Genomic DNA, 23,979 nt, shown 5'->3' with positions numbered 1-23,979 from the left:
CAGCGAGCTTTCAACGTAAATCTGATAAAGCGAACACATTACGACACAAACACAAAGAAATTTTCTTCGTTATACCATCGTTATGAGCTCGCCGAGCATCGTGTCTCCCTTTCGAACAACACCTTACAAAATGCGCTAGAGCGAGACGGATGGACATTGATGATTTTGACGTCGAGTTCGGTACCATTGGGTGAAAAAGTTTACGGTGTCCCGCCCTTCCGCCGGCGTGCAGGGCTGCGTTCGCGCCTTGGGGCCCGGTCCGGACAAAATATTTTCTAAGAAGCAGTATGTCGGCTGTGTCGAGGGGCGGCGACGCGGGAGCCCGCAGTCATGCTGAGAGCCTCAGCGGAGTCAGTGGACACACGTCGCGAAGCCTTTCATCGTTACGAGAAAAAATCGTTGCGTGACAATTTGTCCAAAAAACTTATGTTACCAACGAGCCGGCCTGATAGCGCAGACCGCGGCTGTGCACCCGACACGAGATTGTTATAACGATGCGCCAACACCTGTGATACTAATTGCTCTAGTTACATGAGGATACTGAAATTTATTTTAGATACATATGTATATGTTCAGTGAAGTGTTTCATATTTTCTTGTGCTTCTATATAAAACTAAGTGATTATTTTCATGCGTACATCGATTTAATGAAGACTGGATTTCTACTAAAACTGCAAGTAAGATTTTTTTTTGTTTATATAATCCTTATCACATTAAATACCTAATCTATCATGTGATCATAATTTCTAAGACACATACACCCAAGGCACTATAGTATTTCTTAAGTGTATCCTACTATCTACAGGAAGATGGACGAAATACCAAAAAAATAATTAATTAATACAAATATTGAGAGAAAACAGAGAAAGTGTTTAGTGGAAATTAATCTATAGGTATGTGTGACACAAACACATATTAAATGTAAATTATAAACTGTGAGAGATTAGATTACCAAATTCATTTAGAATCCGTGAAAATAAAATATAATGTGAAAATAATACAATTAGGTTTTGCTAGGCATTTTGATAATATTTGTTTTGAATTAGATATAATGAACGTAGAATATTATATAAATTATTATATCAGTACCTATATCAGCCATTTTAATGTTAGGTAATTGATTTTATAAATCATATTTTGTTACATGAATTGTTCATAAATAGGTACTAGTATCAACACCATCTATATATTAATACGTGATGCAAAAACTTTGGACCGCTTTTTACGAAAATTGCGCGGACGTAGGAGCATAAAATTTGGTACACTTATAGTTTATGTGTAGGAGAAGGGCGAAACGCTAATATTTTTCAAAAAGAATGCTTATAAAGTACATTAAACCAATAAATAAAACATTACACACACATGTATAGTATCTGATCGTATTTGACAAAACGTCAAAATCAATAGACATTGCGATGATATTCTGACGTCTCATATGAATAGAGTTTTATAAAAGAGTTTGTTTGAGTTTGAGTTAAATAAAAATTATTCTTGAACGTATGCTAAGTGGTATTGTAAATTAAATCGTATATGGTCGAATTTCGACCACTAGGCGACCACTAGTATTCATAAATAGACACCAGTTTGTACTGTTATATCAAGTACTAATAATATCTTCTTAGAAAATAGTGCATGTCAACAAATTACAAAAATAAAGGACCACCATATTAATTTTCAATAAAAGTCAAGTCAGCTAGGTATTTATTACATAGAATAGAGTCAGGCGTTGCTTTGCGGAAATCTATGCTGCACTAACAATACAATATTTTTTTAATTTTTATTCCGCTTGTAGCTTGTCAACTAATAATTTATTGTATTGTTAGTATAGGTATTTATTGTCAATATAAATTAAGTCTAAACTAATATAATAACATTCAGGTAACATTCCATGGTTGTTATAATTTATTGTACTGTGTATCTATGGTGTATCTAATGAGTGTAGTGGTAATATTACTTATATACTAAATACTATAAAACACGTGTTCTAGTATCTATTATGTAATCCAAGGTTACACATTACCCAATCTAAGTGTAATGGTTTAATTAATAAGCAGTAATCTACACTAATATATTGAACTGGAGTGTCTCGATGTAATATTAAAATTTCCACTTTATATCCTGCTAGCATACGATACATACACTAAAATAATATTTTTTTACAATTTTTGTCTGTTTGTTCTGGCTAATCTCTGAAATGGCTGAACTATTTTTGTATTGGCAGGTAGGTGATAGGCTAAAGAGTAACTTAAGCTACTTTTACTTTCTAAAAAATATAAAAAGACCCACATATATAGAATGAAGAATTCTTCAAATAAATAAAAAAAGAATTAATTTTATTAATGCTTTTGTAATTGATTATTTAATGGATACAACGACTTTGTAATGAAATAATATGTGGATATCTTCGACGTATTGGCGTAATTTCAGCTTACAAATGGATGATATTAACATTATATCTTTTTTACATTGAATGCAGCTTCTTCTTTAACTAAGCTTGTATGATGTTTGTATGTATGAGTTGATATTGACGTTTATACATTCATGTTTTTTTATTACAAAATATGCACTTATGTACCTTAGAAATGTTAAAGCAGAGATATGATATAAAAACATACTAAAAAATAGTAACCTGAACATAATTCGTTCATTTGTTTCTATGTGTATAAAATTGTGATGTGGGATGATCAAAAAATAATAATAGAAGAAGCTAGGTAGTGTATTATAATCTGCCTTATGTAAGATGTGAAAAATAATATTGAATATATACTTACCGGTGAAGGTATATAAATACAACGTTTTTAAATAAACGTAAAAGAAGAGAGGAATTGCAGATACTTACTTAAAACATAAAATACCGTATAGCCAAGTATCAATACATTTACATAACACAGTACACAATATTATTATATAGTACAATATTGTGTCTGTTTTAATCAAATAACTTATATATTTTACTCCCATCTTTAATTAAAAATACACCTTAATATTACTACAAAGAGGTTCCACATTCTTGTCTAATTAATTTACCGTGAAAGAAAATGAATAAACAATGAAGCAAAAACACACTTAATGAGTACATACATACGGATCATTTAATTTCCCTCAGTATATGTATTTCTACTTTATATATTACTATTTACGCGTTTATCACCGTATAGATCTCTTACATATTAATAACTAGCGATCCGCCCCGGCTTTGCACGGTTGTTAATCTTTCTCTACTATATCATGCATGTATTACTTATACACATTCAGATTCTTTTGAATCATTCTATCTATTTAAAAAAACCGCATCAAATTCCATTGCGTAGTTTTAAAGATCCAAGCATGCATAGATACGGTCAGAATAATTATGCATTTAAAATTTAAAGTGATAACCTGTTATATAATTTTTTTCTTTATTTAAATACTATTACTATTTAACATTCATAGACCTTAGATATGCTAGTATCTTTTTAATACTATAAAATAAAGTTAAGTATTCTACCTACTATATTTGTTTTTTACATATAAAGTGATGTAATCCAAACCTACAATAACACTAAACCAATTTTCACTTTTTTTGAGTTATCGTTATTGCCATATTTGAGACTGTAGTCTATTAACAAGATTCTTTTAAACCAGAATGCTTAATACTATTACTATTAATCAATATTTTAATATAAATATAGTATTTTTTTCATTTATTTCCTTATACTTTCCAATGTCACGAAATTCTATAGTAGTTTTGCCCAGCCATTGTATGACTAAGTTGCCTTTATTGTTTCTATGAAGGTTGTAATACCGCATAGAGGGTCGTGTTGCGTGTACGAGTAGTTGAAGCTTAAATAAATATTAATTAGGTAACTTATGAGCTTTCATTTCAAGGAAATCACGCAATTATTGAAATAATACAATATAGTCCTTTTAAATATTTTTTTATAATTAGTACGAGTAGGTAAGCTTTTAATTAAATTAAATTTTATAATAGACATTAAGTAGGTACAATATTATATATTGAGAATACTATACATGTTTACTACAATTATTTGATAGTCTAATACTAAGATCATAACTAAATAAGTTAAACACGAATATCTCGTAAATTTCCTACGTCTGTATTTTGCCCGTCGCACCGCAAAATTTCTGCAATACTTGTCTGAAAACATTTGTTCATTCTTTTTAACAATACATGCATGGAGGTTAAATTTATTACAATTTCATATTTATATTGCTTAATACCTTAAAAGGTAGGAACTGATATAATTAATTGTCACATTTTACCTAGGTTTTAGATACTAGAACCTTACATAAAAAGCAAATAGGTACTTAATTGATAGTAAACCGTAAACTCCTTGTGTTGTTAGATGATTATGCCTAATTAAGTTTTTTAATCGTACCTCACAGCTTAATAACATAACACGTATTTACTTAACCGGCATGACTTATATTACTTAATACATTTAAAGCTCATTTACTTAGCTAACTTATAGAACACATCTGACTCTCAATTATGACATCTGAATATTTGATTATATTTACAAATAAAAAACTCTATATTCAGTTTTGAATCTCTACATAGATAAATAAATTAAAATTGTGCGTGACTGCATTTCAATTAAAAGTTTAAAATGAAATAGACTACTTATACACATTTTTGGCCTTGCACAGTTTCCTCTACGTTTAAGTACTCTTACTTATTACATTGTCATACAATATAAGTAAGAGAGCAAATATTTTAGACGTGCATCTTTACATTAGTCCAAAAATGTATACACTAAATCTGTCATAAAAAAAAAACAGTAATATGTATTTCCAAATCCAGTTAATACAAGGATTTCAAAAACAAAATCCGAATATCAATTTACATGATCGGGGAGTGAAATGAAACGATGCAGTAGAACTTTTATGCTTATATAAAATAGCACTAAAATAATAACTTGGTCGTAATCATAATATTACTAGGACTCGTATTAGTTTACACAGCCCAGTAGCCAGAGACGATAGCGGTAATATTGAGATAATAGCATTAAAGTGTAAATGAGTATACAAATTATGCGCTATAAACTAAATACTAACTTTAATTTTATGTTCAATCCAAAAGAAACTCTATACTACTTTAAATAAGTATGTATACTGCCTTTTTAGAAATGTAGTCAACGCAAGTGAGGTACTTTAGTCTAATGCTTCTGGGATAATCTTAATATTTGTTGATTACTTCGCGTTGTTAAATAGTTTTTTTAATACTTTCTTAAACCCAGTAAAAAGAAACTGTAGTTGCTACCGAGTTAAACTGTTACAATGTGTTCACTAAAAGAACAAATATATAGGATGACCATCAAATTTAAACAAATTAAATTTCAAATCCCGCCATAGAGATAATATTCACTTCCCCGTAAACACAATCCCTTCCTATCGCTAAACTAATAAATAATTGATCTGACAAAATGCTAAAGCGATCATGACTAATTCCTTAAAACTGTGGAAAAGTTCCTTATAGACAGCTGCGAATTGTAACAAACTTACGTTTTACCGTTCCTGAAAAGTAACAAAGCTTTTAATTTTAATGGATTAAGATGCAAAATGCTTTGACAGTTGATATTGATATGGAAAGGGTTAGTTTTGTAATCCTATTAGTTCATGAGCGTCTGTTGAGATGTGTCAACCCGTTGCTTTGTGATGATGCGACCACGCGGCGGGGAGTCTCGCAGATAATGTTGAGATTAGATGGAGATCTGAGGCAGGACATTGTCTAAGTCTCAGGTAAAGCGGCCGGTCCCACTCGACTGTGTTAAACAATACATAAACAACATTATTTTCCAATAATGCGATTATGTAGACGCCCACAAAAAATGTACAGTTGTACGTTGAGTGACAGTTCAACCTTACTGTTCGTAGGGAGTGACGTGGGATTACCTAATACATATATTCTATTTGCTCACTCAATTTACTTTTTCTTGTATACAAACTATTCTTGAATATTATCTATAGTTAACACACTCAAACATATTTTATTACAGTGTCAGGCATTAGTTCTAGACGAATTATGGGTAGTTATTGTCACGTTGTAGCGTCTTCTTGATGTTAAACAAAAAAATTTGTCTAAATCGAGCCTATTTTGCCAGAAAATTTAATAAGTGCCTTCGAATTAATTATAAAGGGATGAGAAGTTGGCAATAAAATGCCGATCGTTGCACGCTGTCTACGATGGAACAGGTTTTATCATTCATAAAACTATTTTAATAAATTATCGATGCTAAACCTCGGCCATAAAAGAGATTGGAGCGAGCCTAACAAATAAACTAAAATTAAATATACACGAATACAATCGAAATTTTTGTCTCAGGCGTATAAAAGTGTCCTATAAATTTACCCACAGTTTAATTTAATGTCCAAAAGTACCTGCTTCACATTTTTTTTTATTACAAATAAATGTTGGTCGCCGGTTATGGCTGCACGAATGTATGTTATTATTTTGAGAAATGGTTTTGAATTTGTCTCGGAAGGTTATGATACTTTAGAGCTCATTTTTTTTTTACATTTTGCTCAGAACATTGGAGCTGATTTTGAATATTTATTAGGTAGCAAGGTTTTAATTACACTCTATTCTCCTCTACAGGTCGCAAACCAGAGGAACTGATATACAAAGACAAGTGAAGATAACAGAACAATTGTATAGGCTGAATTAAGTTCCGCCTATCATCAGCAGCCTCGTTGAGCGTCGGTGACGACGCAGTTTCCAAAGCCGTCATCAGCGGGGATAACCCCGCCGCGTGGATGGTGGCGGGCGAATGGGGCTATGCGCCGGCGTCGGCCACCCCCGCCATGAATGCTTTCCTCGAGACCAACCATGCACACCTGGCTTCCTATGGCCTGAAGATGTCTCCGCAGCCAGGGTGCGGCGTGGGCGCGCAGCACCGCGCCGCCGCGCCACACCCGCCCCCGCCGCACCACCCGCCGCACTACCAGCCGTACCCGCTGCACTCCTACCAGCCCGGGTACTTGCGCGAGTACAGCGGCTGCGGCGAGCTCTTCCCGCAGCAGCCTCTGGAACAGAGCTGGGATTGGCGAGGTGACGCCGTGCACTACCAGAGCGGTGCACCGCCCCTAGTGCCACATGCGCATGCACACGCACCCCACGCCTTCCTACGATATGTGCGCGCGCCTCCTCGCCGCGACATGCGGTGTCAATGGCTCGATCCAGAGCAACCACCTCCAAGGAAATTGTGCAACAAACTCTTCTCAAGTATGCACGAGATCGTGACGCATCTGACAGTGGAGCACGTCGGCGGCCCTGAGTGCACCACGCACGCGTGTTTCTGGCAGGGCTGCTCGCGGAACGGCCGGCCCTTCAAAGCGAAATACAAATTGGTGAATCACATCCGCGTACACACTGGAGAGAAACCGTTCCCCTGCCCCTTCCCCGGCTGCGGCAAAGTGTTTGCAAGATCTGAAAACCTCAAAATCCACAAAAGGACACATACCGGTAAGTTTCCTTTTCATATAATATTTAATATCTCGATAGAGGAGTTTCATAAGTTGTACCTTATAATAACAAAAGATACATTATACGACTATACACTCGTCACTGGGAAGCAGGTAGGTACCGTGGTACTTACATGATAAGTAAGTGTAATGTCTTAGAGTAAATTGATTCGTCACGGAGCAAACGAAGTGTTTCACATCCGGTAGTCGTGTAGTAAGATGTCAGATCCATTGAAGCGAGCGACCGTTGATCTGGCGAAACATTTCGATTCTCATTAATTCATAATGAACCGCCCCCCGCAGTCGGCGCCTGCGGCTGACTGATGGCCACAGTTGCGATATATCGGAGCACGCCTCGACAATATCCGAGCCGACACAATGACAGCTCGGACACAACAAACTATCAAAGAATATCCTTGTAACTCGATCTCGAGCACAAACAACGGAGCTAACGGCCATCCTATAAATGTCCACGACTTGTGAAGTCTACTTCCCAGTAAGCAAGGACAAAAAGCCATTTAACTAAGAAGTCCATTTTTCAATTCATTACAAAAGTCGAAAGATTCATCTGAACTGTGTATGTGAGATAAAAAAAACGCTCGTAAATTAAAACGTCCAGTTGGTGTGGCTGGGCGCTGGGCACCTCGTGTCTTGTCTCTGTCGCACGACGGACCATTGTTATTGGTAAAGTATTGGTACTTAACTTTAAATATCGATTTTTAAGGGAACGGTCCAGGAATTTGTATAGCGGGCGTCAGGGATGTAGCCAGCAGCTGGTTTTATGCGTTTTTTTTTCATCTTCGTCTGTGCATAGTGTTGCATCCAGACTTTTGTCCTGTGCCCCCGTCCTCTATTATCTCATACGGGCGTTTGAATAGACGAAACCTTTTTGTGGGGAACTTTGAAGAATTGTTTTATGGATGGCTATAAATTACTCCGAAGGCTGAGTGAGGCCATAGCTGGCTGGGGCCTGCTGCCGATCATTATGGATTTAATTAGCCCAGAGCAAATATCGGGGAGGTGAGGCCTCTTCACCTTAAAATAGGTTAATAATGTATTTATGACCGACAGCCCACCCAATTTTAATGGCTCTTTAACAGCTTTTGAAATATGTTTAATCTCGGATATCGTTGGAATTTTAGGATGGCTGCTCAAACAACATATTATATTCCTTAATATTTGCATGTGGTGCTGATTTTATCTAGATTACCTATCCTATAATACTGTTCGAATATACACTTACACCTTTGAAGACATACCTTATCCATCTACCACATATAAATAGATACCTACATACAATACATAAGTATCTATTTAGGGAAATAAACTCGATATAAGTAAACATTCTGAATAAAATCAAATAGTATGAATTAGAAGATTACACTCCACTTACAGAAGTAGAATGTCATCTATCATCAACATCATAGATAGAAAATGGTATCTATAAGTAGACACTTATAAAATATACTTACTAACGTACTTATATTAATTTCATGTTACACGATCATAAAATACTAAAATATGACAAATACCACAAAACTACCATAGTAAAGCCCGCGTAAACTGACACTTCGTTGATTGGTAGCCAGATCCACTAAAATAAAAATATAAGCATTACCTTATCAAATATTATAGGTGCAACAATAATTATCTAGAGAAGTAATTTGAGAACATTCCAGAAAACAGTAGTAGAAAGTTATAAAAACATAAATAAAACATTTCACATATATTTTATTTAAGTGGTCTCGGTAACCTGATACTTTGTTTATTAATAAGTGTATCAACATTCTAGGCGTATTTTGATTTCACAGTCTTCTATAGTTTATTTCTCTATTTTCATTTAAAGTAATCTTATAAATCTATTCAATATTACCTACTTAATACCTTATCCGTAATGTAAAATCAAATTTCAGATTAAAACTCAACATATGATGTCATAATACAATCTAAAAATCGTTTCGTTAAATCATTTCAGACAAGTTTCAAATAACATTTGACTGTTTTGTCTTAATATCTACAAACAAAACAAAATCTGACATGGACCTTCCAAAAGTCCGAAACGAAATTCACAAGTTTAGCTATACTAAATAATGTATTTGTGAAGATATTAATCATCCACGATTATTAAGGATTAAAATATTGGTGTTGAGTCAGGCGGCAGAATGTTTAGCGCGAGGACCTTGGGCCGCAGGGTACGCCAGCACGCGTCGGTGTTACAACGCCGCCGGTCATTCCGCCCACTATCACCCAATCACTTATAAAATATACTTTAAATATCACTAAACACCTGTGCCAAACATTCACTTGATATATTCATTTGTATATAAACTAACATTATACCAGCGCTACGTAGCTGTATGAGTATGGAACATACCGCATTTTTGTTTGACTGTTTCCATACATTCCGTGTTTTTATCGAGTATCATATTCGAAGTTATTATAACAAGCTACGTCTATATTGAAATATGGCCCATTTTGAAGTGTTATGCATTTTAATTTCTTACTTGCATTGCGTTCTAATTTGCATTTGTTTATTCAATGAAAACATTTACATAAAATGAGTTGGTTAAATTGGAATCTATTAAATATGAAATGTAAACAAGCATGAGCTATTAAATACACATTTTATACGTTCATTTATGTATCGGGTGTAATAAACAGATATTGGCTGTAGTATATTAGTATTCAATAGTTTCTACATGGGTACTCCAGCGGTCGTTCGACGCGCTGCCACAAAGGGGAGGGTACAATGAACGATGATATGATTCGAACCGGTGAAGACGTCCCCCGACCATCAAACGCAGTGCTCAGCTAATATGCCGTATAAAATGACGCTTTCAAAATATTTTGCAAACAATACGGAACCCTTCGTTGGTGTTGTGCCCTCGCCCCTGTGCCCGCGTCATTGTGCCCTGAGCTGTCGAGTGCAGCACTTGCGGGCCACAGCGAGCCAAACAAACATGTAATACACTCGTCAACATCAAACACTTAATATGCTCATGTTACTGTTCCGTTTTGTACTTCATTACGTAAGACTGTTGCAGCTTGTATTATCTGCTCTATGAAAATCATTACCTATGTACATCTTGACTAAAGAATAATATAGATCTGTTGTCCAAAAGCTTAAATAAAAAAGAATTATCACCTATTTAACAATTCTGAAGTAAAGTATTTATTTTGTCCATTTGTCGTCGTTATGAAATACATGATACCCGTTCAGATATATTTTTAATACCTGTACAGCATGTGCTAAATAAACAAATAGCTTGGCACTAGTACGGTATTTATAATAGCACTTAATTACATACTAAATGTTCTCAAATTACTTCATAGCGACGGAAATCTAAATTACTTGGTAATTAATTTTAATTGATATCGAAGCACTTGCATAGGTCGGCGATAAAACCTTTTTACATTATAATTAGTATAAAATATAAACAGAAATATCATGTGGTATAGGTACCTAAATGTCTAATTTTGGTACAGGAAATTACATCCGATATGTATTTTTTGTCAACTGGTTCAAATTTTAAGCAATCATTCAGTAGATACGGCTTCTAGAGAAAATATTAGATGTTTTTTCTCATTAACGTTTGAAATAGTAGATATCTAGACAATTTCCTTAGTTATTTCCACCCAAAACAGAATAGACATCATCCCTAAGTACGTGGATCTATATTGTTACGTACATTCGGCCATTTTATGTCCATATGATAATGTTGTAACCCTATAATAGCTGGGAGCTTTTCAAAGGTGTTTATATGATCCGGGACCATCTGCCCCGGATTGATAAATTGTATAAAAAATGTTCCCAACATAATAGTGGATGCATTTGTGTGCGTTACCAGTCTGTACCAAGGGGGATTTAATGTTACCAGTATTTCTAAAACTTTATTTCATTGTCATCGGTCAACGAATAAAGTAATTAAGTTCCGATGTTTTACTCTTTGGGGTTTTGTCTGATGTTTTAAAACTTTTCTTATTTTTTGCTCTTGGTGTTATATTTTTTACTAAAATAATAAAAACCTCATGTACTAAGGCTTTTTATAACGTTTTATAGTTTTAACCGAGAACAACAACATGTATTGTATAACATCTTATCTATCTAGTATATCTTAGCGAAATTAACAGTGTCCAAAACACTGATTGAATTGAAACAAGCAATAATTTGATGGGCGTGGCCGGCCCTTGTCGGTAGCAACATTACAACCCTCGGTACGCACACTGACGCAACACATGCACACGTGCACAATATGCGTGACGTGTACACACTTGCCATTGCTACCCCACACCACACCGAGATACTGATATTGTACACATGTACACAATGAGAGCGTTAAGCGCTTTACTTTTTTATCTCTGTCAACTGAATAAATCCCCCCTTCGCGTCGACACGCCGGTGTTCAAGTGATACTCAACGACACATTACATATTAAGTCCCTAAGTACACAAAACATTAAACATTGAAATTCTCAGTTTTTCCTGAATACATAACCCATCACAACAGCGTCAATGAACCAGAAACAAGACTTATCTTGATATTAAAAAATTGCGCGTCCCAGCAAAGACACATTTCACAAACTCAAGCATTCCGGCGAACGTGAAAATTGTTTTTATCTTTTCGAGAATTTCGCTAAACGTCGAACAGATAGTGCGAAATGGCGAACAGGGTATCGGAGTGCGAACAAAAACACATTATCTGCACCACGATACGTGCATCGAAACGCATCGGTCTGCTATCGACGAGTTCCTTGCTGAATTCTATTAGACAGGATCGAATGCCTTCGCATCGATCCGTATCAGACATTGCTAATTTGGCCAATTTTATTACTTCATAGATAAAAACTCTAATTGGAACGGTGGCAGATACTTTTAATCAGTTCTTATGTTGTGTGTAGTATACGTAATACATTGAATGTTAGAACCAGTCAACAAAAATACCTGAAAACGTCACGTAAATTGCTCTATCACGTTTCGTCCAAAATGTAATATTGACATTTAACTATTTCGATCAACAAAAAACATTTCCATTAAATTTTATAAACAATTCAGTAATGAAATTATATCTTGCATTCGATCAAGAGTCTGTTTTGTTCAGGCGAGATAAGTATCGAGCGGGCAATCAATCAAATAGATCGGGCGGCGGTTTCACCTGGTCTCGTTGAACAGCTAATCGGGAACACATCCGAACTATTACTAATATCCGTCGAACACGCCCTACACCAATCATTTAGTCACGGAACATCGACGCCATTTACTGACGTCCTAATTATTTCAACTGATTTTATTTACATTCTATTAAGACACCATTTTGAATTTATTTTTTGTATTTAGAACGATGTTTTCCCGTAGACTATGAATGGGTTATTTTAATGTTTTACTAAATTATTCTTACTCGTTTAAATGTGGAACGTTTTAATAGATTCTTTTTTAATTTAAAGTTAATTTATGGCGACGTTTCACGCTTCAAATAAATGTTTATACGAAAACAAACTTGTAGTTGCGTCTATTTTATAGGCAAAGTTGTTTTGCCATGTGTTTGTAACAAGTCTTGGGGCCAGGATAACATAAATTGTGCACGGTTGCACCGTAACAATAGCTTGGAAGCCACGGGAAGCACTAGTGTTGGCCCTGCCTACGCCTACCTCGCTGCCTCGCCTGCCTGCTCCTCGCCCTCACTATCTTATTACAATCGTTTCTTCTGACACTTTACTATCTATGCGCGCATTTTATAGTGACAGAACTCTTTTTATTTCTTTCTTAATGTTAATAGAACGAAATGATTTATTATAAAGTCACAATTAAGTTAACCTAGAAAGTTTTAAAGAAACGTTGAGATTTATAAGACGTATACTTACTGTTCACATAATTATGGTAAATACCTCCTTATACACGCACTGCAGTACATAGCTAAAGTTAATTTATACAACGCCATGTACCACAATATAAATAATTTAATCGACGCTCGCTGATTGGTCTTAGGCATTTATTATGAGCGAGTAAATAGTCTTGACTTGATTCGTAGTATTGTGCTTTTTCCTCCGTATCAAATAGGTGGCTCATTAAATTAAATGAGCTATCAGCCGCTTTCAATGCGCTAAGAAAAACATTTTGCGCTTTGTGGTTCGCAAGTGTGCGAAATTCTTTCGTCTTGTAGGGCGACCGCGGAGGGTCTCACTGCATCATTCATGTGTTTTTTCGCCGACACCTCACTGGTATCAATATGTATGGGAGTGTGTGATATCGCCGACAACACGGCGGAGACAAATACTCAACTATGCCTGATATTTATTTTCACACCTCGCTTTAAACTTGTCGCCAATAGTCACATACGTAAAGAGTAAAAAGCAACATATTACCAGAAATAGAACACTGACTGGCTGATTTCGCAGTAAAAAGCTTTATTTAAGTCCTACAGATACTTAGCGTTAATGTCCATGAAATGTCAACATGTGAGACGATTACAATTCTCGTTAGAATAGCACCTGTGGTCTGTGCTTTGCAAAAACTGACTGAATAAGCTATGGTTGTGTCGACAGCCTTTAGCATTCCGCACATTTAACACCGCTCGCGAAAAAATCCCGATAGAACGCATCGACAGGATCAGACAACAATCGAAATGTTAACACGACGACAAAAAGTTGTTTCCAATACTTTTTGGAACACTTGAATCTTTTTGATGATGCTCAGTTGTCCAATGTTTACTGCACTTCTATACATGTATTCGAAACACGCTGTAGGTAATTAAATTGTATTAATAATAATACTCGATAACATATTCAATAACATTACAAATATTCCAAAATCTTGAATTCCGAAACATCAAAAACAATTGCAAACCGCAAACAAATGACATGCAAATCAAAAATGTGTTCCCAAAGGAATGTTTGGCGCGCATAGAATGTGGGCGCGACCGAAATAAAAATTAAACACGTTACAAATAAAAACAAAAACAGACTATTAATATTCGTTAGAAATATTGGTTTGTCCCAAAAATGTGCCCGGGGGCTGAAACACGATCCCGCGTGGGTGTTGAGTGGACACGGCCCGAACAAATACATAACCTAACCGATTTATTGGCCGACTTGCATACGACACGCCGCAAAATTATAATATGCTTTATGATTTGTGAACTTATTAATATTCATGGAGCAAGTAACGGCGCTGACAATAAATGCAAACTTAGCAAAGTTGTCTTAAGAATTTAGTTTGAGTTATTAACGATTCAATTTACTTAAAGCCATTTTGGTCTAGGTTTCATTCATATTTTTAAGATAAATGATGTTTCTTCAACGGAAACCTATAAATTATGCCGATTACCATTAACAAGATTCAAAATGATTTAAACTATAAATAATATTTTCATTAATAAGTTGACACACGAAGCAGGTCCATACTTTTGCCATTGAAAGCCAGTAAGTATCGTACGATATGGTTTGGTCTCCTGTATGTGAAGCCCGAATACCAAGAAATGCGATACCAACATGGTCAATTAATAAAACGATTCCCCTGTGTCCACGACGTATCTTCATTTTCTCTACATTATTCTTTTTATGGGCCTTTGAAACCTCATGCGAGGTAAATGATAGACATATTTATAATATGCCCGATTATTTAAAAAAACCTGTTGCAAAACTGTCGCTTTTTATGTGATGAACCACTTTATTATTATGTTTTTATCATAGATATAATAGTTTTTAATATTTCTGTAGTTTTTATCCCGTAGTTTCTCAAAACGTTTAGCTAGACAACCTATGCAAAAGGTCACCTCGGCTGATATTACGTGTCCGAATAATCATTATTTTTATAATTGTGTCGTGGTAGGTATGAACATGCTACATAAAATATGTACCTATGTCTTAAGTATTCTGTTAATTTAGAATCGTAGTTTCTTTCTTAGATTTCACACAAAAAATACTCAAGTTAAAAACTATATTTATTGTACCAGCGCTGCTTTTCCACTCGAATATTTTGATGTTAAAAATGTAAGTTGATTTTATTAAAACGCTCGCGTGCCCGTCCATCTCTTTGTAGATTTTAACGCATTGATAAGTAATCGTGCATCTTATGACACGATGCAGCACCGTCGACGGCGCCTGCCTTAAATCCTGCAAGTTATTGTATAAACAATTCTTTTATAACTTGAACATAATCTACCAAAAGTTTATGAGGTGAAACGCCGTAATTTTTCATTAGTTTTCATTGACCGTAACCTTTACATCGTTATGAATGTGGATCTTTCTGTTTTCGTGTAATTAAGTACGTAATCATTATTCACTTTAAAATTCGGTTATTTTTTTATTTTGATTGGGAAATTTTATAGGAAATCATACATTATTAAATGTAATTAATATACGATACAAACTGGATTAGTTTCAACATCCGCCTAATTTTTTGAGAAGTCAAGTTTCTGATATTATTTCTTGTATATTTTTTTATCTGAGAGGAGCGATGATGCCGGTTAGGGCTGTCAAAACGCTTGACGTAAGGATTGACGAGCGTGCCCTGCCTGCTTAGGTGTTTTGTACTTTTTTATGTTCAGCCTTGTACAATATTGTTTATCTACAAAATCGTCTGGGAACAAAATGATCAAAGCTTCGATGAGAAAATAAGTAGAGGTCATAATAACGTTTTGTAACCGGTGTAGATCTCGTAGATTAGATTTCGATCTCTATTTTAATTGACCTCTAATAAAAGCCATAAAGACACTTCATAGTTTATTAAATCTAATTACAAAAGCAAGTGGACAATATTACTAAAATAATTTTCCATGTTGCTTGTGTTTTTTCGATAAATAAGCAAAAGGAAATGTTTATGTGACAGCGTTTGCTATTTATCCTAAAACATGGTGACATATAGTTTTCTAGTCCTTGTGCTCGCTCAGCAGATACGTATCACAGCAAGACGGATGAGCCTCAGTCTCAGACCGAACAATGGGGAGATACTTTAATTCACGGGTACATTACATGGCCAGACAAGAAAATGTACCATTATTCCATCTAACTCCGCAAAAACATAAAAATGTCAAGGTGTAATAAATTATGAAGAGTCTAGAAAAACTGATCACTTGTTGATACTATCTATAGCAGTAATTATGTTTCACTTACTACTATTTCTGGCACTACAGCATCGTGAATTGAATTCGCAAATAGTTCTTGCACGAGTTATGACGACAGTAAACGACTCGGTCGACACTTATGGGAATACAAGGATCAATTAAAATGGTTATTTTATTCAGTACGTATTTTTAATTGGCGCAAAATAAGCAACAATATTAAATGAGGGCCAATGAGTGAGTTATTGTAATAGGTAATGAAAGCGGCCGGTCTCACGGGCCGGTGCCGTCCTCGTGAATCACGGGCTGCTGCAGTGCGACAAAAAAGGCCTCATACGACGACTGGCCAGGCTCACTACATGTTCGATTTTCCACAAGGCTTCGACTAACCTGCGCGTGCGCATTTGAATGTTATATCAGTTTTAATTTGTTTTCGTTCACGGACGTTCGCCGTCCCTGTCCCTCCCGAGCTATACGTTTTCATTTTAATTTATATTTATCAGCAAGATATGACTGTGCAGTTTGTGGCCCGTGTTGTTGCTACATTTACTATTATATTTTTATTGGGATGCTTTTGTATGAGTTGGCAGATATTTATCGGGTATCGGAACATTATTCGGTCTGCTCATAATCGTCCGCATAAAGCACCTTGTCACACGGTCGTTGGGCGCCGAATGCGCTCGCCCGACCCCGAGTATTCTTTTTGTGCTCCCCGGACGAGGGCCCTTATTCTCTGAGAAGTGGAAAAAATGAAGATATTAATATATCTTTCTAATTCGAAATACGTTTCGGATAAAAGGTACATCATAAATCATTATGCACGCTGTACGAAACTGCTCATACATGCGAGAGAAAACAGTTTTCGGGGAAGAGCTGTCGATGTCGTCAATCAATCGTTATTGTGACATTATGGATAGTGCACAGTTGTTGTAGAATGTTGCTGGTGTTCGAAATAGTTATGTTCGAAATGTTATAATTGAATATGGTCGGTGTTCTAGATATGGCGTATTGAATGTAGCGATTAGTATTGTGGGTCAGACTGAACATGGCGCGTGGTCATGTCTGGCGCGGCCGGTATCGGGCCGGTGGTGAGGCGGCTGTGTCAGCAATCGACCAGTCATCCGCCGCTTATTAGCCGCCTCTCCATCTGAGATTGAATTAGCTGCGATATGTAGCGTTTAATAAAGATTGAAACAATGTGCGGCACACTCGCGCTTCAAATGATGAATCGATGATTAATGTCATTAATTACTCTCCAGCCTAGCTTGTGTTAAGCAGGTATTGAAACATGAAAAAATGTTCCGAAATAGCTCCATCCTCTCAAGCTGGACATTCACATTAGGGGGCCCAGATCTGAGATTTCGTTCAAAGTTTGTGTTATCTTTATTATTAGCGTTACGGCGATATAAGATAATTCTGTATTAATATCTAATGAACATGTCCCGAGAACAGGTGCACGGATATCATATGTCGCCCAATTATTATTCAAGGCGATGACAAGCCCGCGGCTGGTAGTCGCCGGTACACGAGCTAAAGATTCATTTGATTACTCTAAATCGTAATAAATAGCACTTTGTACGACAACATTTTTGTTCCGCAACCTGATATCCGGTGCGCGATTGTTTTTTCTCTAAACTCACCTAAAGCCATTTACCACAATTTGGGTGCAAAGGCCGACTGCGTCAGGTTACACATCACTCGTGCTATTTCTAAAAAGCTTGTTTTCACAGCGGAGCGCACTTAAGTAGCGATTTGTAACTCAATACTGCAGAGTAATTCGGGCCAGGCGTTCTGCCAACTGTGGATTTATTCGTGCTTCACTTACGAACCGTTTAATGTCTTTAAATTGATTTAAAAATACAAATCCGCAGTTTGAAAACACATTTTGCTCAAAAAAGTTTGTTTTACCAATGTAAATCGTTATCTTTTACATGGATTGAATCGGATAAAAAAGTATGGAGCCTCGAAAAAAACGTGATATAAAGTTTCACGTCGATAATATAGTAACAAAAAAGTGTCTCCTGTGGGTGATACAGCCGTTTAAGATAAACATCTGACCCTAGCCGGTGTCCCGACGTGGAACGCGACGAATTCACGAAGTGCATTCCCAACTGGTGTTCGATTTGTTTTTGTTTTGACACTAAACGTTCAAAGAAACCATCTCGAACATGATTTCGGTTTACGTAGCTATTAATAAACTTGACTCAAATAAAGATGTAATTTAAAATATTCCGATAGGCACTCAGATCGTTATCTACACTTAATTTTCTAAATTAGATTTCTTAATTCTTGACTGGGAATCTGGGATTGATAATTTTAGGAAAATTGTAGTATTGAAAGTGTTTGTTGTAATTTTAATGTTCTTTGGTCTAATAAGGTAAACTAACAAACCCCTTTGTTGGATGAGATTGGCGCGTGCGCAGAAGAAGCGTTGAATGGAAATAGAATTTGTGTCCGATCGTTTTTTATACGAAGACAGAGCGACGGAGATGAGACGCCCGATTAGTAATTAGACGGGCGACACATGTTTTGGACTCTTTCATCTCGTATTAGCCTCATTAGTTGGGCCGAGACGTTTTTATTGACTGTTCTACCGTGATTTTTATTTCTCTATTTCCTCTTCTTTATCTTGGCGTCAGTTAGGATATCTCTGCATCTTGGATTCTTATTCGTCGCATACATTTTCATTCAATTCCTGGCATCACAAGTAACCAATAAGGCTCAGTTTTCCGACTATTAATAATCATGGTAAAAATATTTTGTATATTTGTGAGATACTTACAAAATACGCTTCATTTATTCACACTACAAGAAGATTCAATTTATGACAATCATAGTTCGCATTCCGTTTGCATTGGTACTATGAATGATAGAGTATAAAGCACAAATATTTTGTAATGGAACACTGAATTATAAAGGAAGTATCGATCTATTGAAAACGTGTGATCCATTCATACTACTGCGGTAAGGGAACGTCTAAAGAGCCCTATTATTGTAGCGTTAACAGACACTTGAGATTAGCATCTGTGGCTCCTCAAAAATCTTCATATTTCAAACACAATGTAGAGGATTACAGCCGAAGAGGTTTATTTGTAAACACGACAATATAATGGTAATGTTACATTGTGATGCGGTCACCAAACCGTCTGCCTACTTGTAATGTATTTTATTGAATATCATCTCACACGATTCGGTGAACATGTTACCATCAATGCACTAGTAGGCACAAAAAATCTGCAAAAAAATAGGGTCACCGTGGAATCACGTAGTGGAAAATGCGGCTGTTATGATCATGTGGTCTGGTGAATTTCCTTGTTACTCACGCCAAACTATACAAGAACTCCCAAAATATTTACTTCAGTTAGTACCTACATAAGCAAATAGTAACTGGTTACCTTATGTGTATATCCTGTACTTCTGATTATGCCATTAAAAAGAAGTCAAAGTTAAGCAGGGCACTGAGAACAGGTCTCATGTAAATAAGATAGCATCGCTCCGGCGTGATAACACCGCTCTGAGGAGATTATCTCCATTGTTCACGTTCATCATCAAGTTATCAGGAGTAAAACGGATGTTGAGCTGCCTTTGTCACAGGGCTCCACGGCTTATTGAGACGTCAGAACAAAAATATATCATTTGTCGTGACAATAAAGTTGAAAGTGGCGCGCGGTTAGCTACTCCAGGCTTTGTTACGGGAATGTGACAAAGTCGTCTTATAAATATGATTTATGGCCGTGTTAAGTATCCCGTGCAATTGTTGTGAATATTTATTTATGCTCGTAAACTATAAACAACGAGCAAATCTTGTTATTTACGATGTGATTGGACATTCGCGTACTCGTGCATGTGCTCCATGTTTTCTTAACTGTGCTTTTATAGTAGAGGAGAGGTACAGCTAATTGCTGTGGGTACTTATGTTACGATGCTGATTGGTATTATGTATCTGATGTTTATATGGTTTAAAATAAATAAAAATAATCATGAATAATCGACGACGTACATAAGTACTTGTACATAAGTAACTTAAAAAAACATAATGTAGGCCTATTTTGTTTGTAGATTTATGTCAAATTCCGGTGTGTTCTTGTTTGCCTATCTTCTACATAAAACTAATTGAAGTTATTTATTTCTTTACCAGGAGAAAAACCGTTTAAATGCGAGTATGCGGGCTGCGACAGACGGTTCGCAAACTCTTCGGACAGGAAGAAACACTCACACGTGCACACGTCCGACAAGCCGTACAACTGCCGCGTGCACGGCTGCGACAAGTCGTACACGCACCCCTCGTCGCTGCGCAAGCACATGAAGGTGCACGGCGCGGCCGGCGACGCCTCCCCGCGGTACGACAGCGACGGCGATGACTCCTCGTCCGCCGGCAGTGTCAGCGTGACTGCCGGCGCTGCCAGCCCTGCTGCGCCCCTGCCCCCGCCGCCGGCGCCTGCGCCGCAGCACCACCCACATCACCACCCCTCAATCACGGATAAGCTAGAAAGCCTCAACGAAAAATACCTTAACCCTCATGACCAGAAACCTTACGAGCGACCACCGGCGCCGCCCCACCACAACCAAGCCCCACACCTGACTAACATCGGTGGGAACGGCGTAATGGATAACAAACTGGGCTTCGGTGGCCACTGGACACAGTTCCAGCAGCCAGCGCCGACGATGCCGCACGGTGTACCTGACTGGTGGTGTCCCACGCAGGAGACCTACCACCATCACCATTTGATGCACCACTCGGGAGCCGCCGCCGCCTACTGACCGCATCGCGCTTAGCGAACTCTTCATTCGACGAACTCCAGCTAGTGGGAGCACCAACGACGACTTAATTACATGGCTCTAGCTTGTGTAGGTTAATAAATCAATTTAATTGTAAGCCGATTGGTACTCGAGCGAGTCCGCAATCGACGTGGAATGAAAAGTTCACTAAAGCGCTTTGGACCAGTATTGTTTTAATGTGTTACGCTTATTATAAAGGTAATTAATTAGTCCATAGTCAATCCGACCATTTCTAAATCATCGCCAAACGTCAGCCGTCCGAGAGATATTTAATATTTGGGTCTACTGTTAAGAAAAAGTTATTTGATAGAATGGTGACAATGTAAACAGGCAACAATGACAGTGTAAACAGTCAACAATGGGACCTCGCGTCACAAGTTCTGTTGTTTACTGTAAAACAAGTGAGTTGTAAACAATGACCGCTAGTTGAATGCTTTACACAGTGTCATATATTTCCTGTAAACAATTTAACGATGAGAAGTGTCTTATTATTTTTTGGAAAACGATTCCTTTATTGAATAAGTAAGTATTGTGCTTGTAGCATTTGTGATGTTCACGGACACAGTGACACTGCGACGAATATTTTTGTCAACCTTCTGCAATTGTTGACAGTGATTTATGACAGTCTTTGTGCACTATGGAGACACGTACAAACAGACGTATTGTCTGAAATTTTAGTTTTGCGATACGAGAATGATTAAATATTCACACCTTTCAGCCTTACACATTTACACTCTGTGCTCCACAAGAAAATACATTAACTTGTGCTCGTTAAGTGATATTTACAGAAGTAACTTTGTCACCGACAGAAGTGGTACCTATAATAGCAAATATTAAAGGAAACTTGTAACATAAAATTATAATGATCAGCATGGCCAAAGCACCGAAGTCTAATAAAACTACGATTTTATAGGTTGTAAAATGTATGTAAATTGTTAGTGTTAAGTTAGATAGTACGCTGTAAAATATATATTTAAGGAAATGCCCAGTGATAATAGAGATAAGGGTTTGATTTGTTTGTATATTTCACTCAAGTGTTGCTCCTTCATCGTGCTGCGGACTCTTGAACTACATATATTATGTATATTTATATTGAACATAGTGCTATTTTTTCACGGACCGAAGTTTTAGATAGTGAAAGTTAAAGTGTACCTATTATAATATTATCTACCTATTTGACTGAGAAAACATTACGTACTTTAAGTTATTTTAAGATGAAATTGTTGTCTTTTCTACAGCCCTGTAAATAGCAAGAAATAAAAATAAACAAATATTTCGATTTCATGGAAATTATTTTGTTTTTGACATCTCCTATTAGGTGTAATCCCTTAAAGAATTATCTTGAAAATAACTGAGTAATTATAAAACGAACTTGAGTTACTTTGTAACAAACATACTTACCTACCTCATTTGAAACACATGATTCAATGCTTATACATTGGCGTCATTCCATTTTGACTTAGACACAATTATATTAATCACGATTTTAAAATGGCGCAGTAATTTGTTATGTTTTTTATTATGAGACTGGTCGTAAACAAGAGACCGATTTATTCCAAATACAAAGTCAAAAGATTGATCACTCGAGTCACGAAATCTAAAATGGAAATCCAATTCTCGCGATCATTTCGATCGGATTCCGATCAAAAAACCTAAGTCCGTGACGATACCCACAATAAAACACCACACAATAACAAAACGAGGAACAATCATATTCCAAAAGAGAATTGAATTTATCATTGAGAAGAAACGAGAGAAAGAAATGATAAATGATCTAAAGGGCATAAGCACCGCAGAGTGTGAGCGAGACCGCGATACTATTCGATTCGACTTTACTGTCCGAGGGGATGATTTATCGTTTCTCAACAGGGATTGGCCGATCCAGTACTTAAAAGATTTATAGATCCTTATGGTGCATGCGCGGTAGGAGCGTTTTCTTATTATAAATCTCACTCCTGCGCATGAACTCGCGATTGCCTCTTTAGCTGTCCGTTGGAGAAATTAAAAAAATATGTTAACATATTGCGGTGGTGGAGGAATGAACCGGCGTGAGTACACCAAGAACACTGCGAGTAATTGGCTGGCTAAGTTAATGTGCCGGCGCACGGACGCCGCTCTCTCGGCGCATGCGCTGCGCTGCTCCGACCGTTCTATACAAATAATTGATTATGACATTAATACGTATTGTAAAGCGTGTTTTATTTTACTATCAATTGGAGTAGTAAAACATTTTGTATAAATCATTTCGAGTAACTTTGTTACTACATCTAGAAAATATAAAATCATGACGTAACATAACATCGAACGTGCGATCCAAATAAGGAAGTACAGCAATTTCATCTTGACATTACCAGTCCTCATGTGAGCCTCTTTATGATAAAGCTCTTTTCTAACATGCGCATAGGAGAAATAAGATAAGGTAGGTACAGTGAGGACTAACCAAACATAGTACACCACCTACTCTTATAATAAAAGTGCTCAGAATTTAACGTAAATACGTTTTGAAAGTTTACTGTTGTATTTGTTGGTAAGGGTGCGATATTATGAGGGTCGGGAAGGTACAGAGCGGGTCCGCGAGCATCCCCGTCCGAAGATAAGATCAGCAGTGCTGCCAGTGACACCTGGCCCCGCCCCCAGCCCCCGACACTCGGCTATCCCCTTTTTTGTTTACACATCAAGGGA

General features: G+C 36.6%; 1 protein-coding gene across 1 annotated transcript; it reads left to right on the top strand.

Annotated features, from left to right (window-relative positions):
* Positions 1–202: 202 nt before the first annotated feature.
* On the top strand, positions 203–22,581 carry LOC118262974 (zinc finger protein ZIC 4). Its single transcript, XM_035574691.2, has 3 exons — positions 203–676; positions 6,598–7,464; positions 20,657–22,581. The coding sequence occupies exons 2-3, from the start codon at positions 6,756–6,758 to the stop codon at positions 21,277–21,279; spliced, it is 1,332 nt and encodes a 443-aa protein (XP_035430584.1). The 5' UTR covers positions 203–676; positions 6,598–6,755; the 3' UTR covers positions 21,280–22,581.
* Positions 22,582–23,979: the final 1,398 nt, after the last annotated feature.

This window comes from Spodoptera frugiperda, chromosome 12, assembly GCF_023101765.2.
Source record: "Spodoptera frugiperda isolate SF20-4 chromosome 12, AGI-APGP_CSIRO_Sfru_2.0, whole genome shotgun sequence".
In the NCBI taxonomy this organism is placed as follows: Eukaryota; Metazoa; Arthropoda; class Insecta; order Lepidoptera; family Noctuidae; genus Spodoptera; species Spodoptera frugiperda.
Note: the sequence above shows the minus strand (reverse complement) of the source record. Positions and strands in the feature narration are given on the sequence as shown.

Excerpts from the sequence above, each read along its gene's own strand:
- LOC118262974 (XM_035574691.2), top strand. The coding sequence starts at position 6,756 with ATGGTGGCGGGCGAATGGGGCTATGCGCCGGCGTCGGCCACCCCCGCC. Across the intron at positions 7,465-20,656 it reads CCACAAAAGGACACATACCG|GAGAAAAACCGTTTAAATGC; the intron begins GTAAGTTTCCTT and ends TTTCTTTACCAG.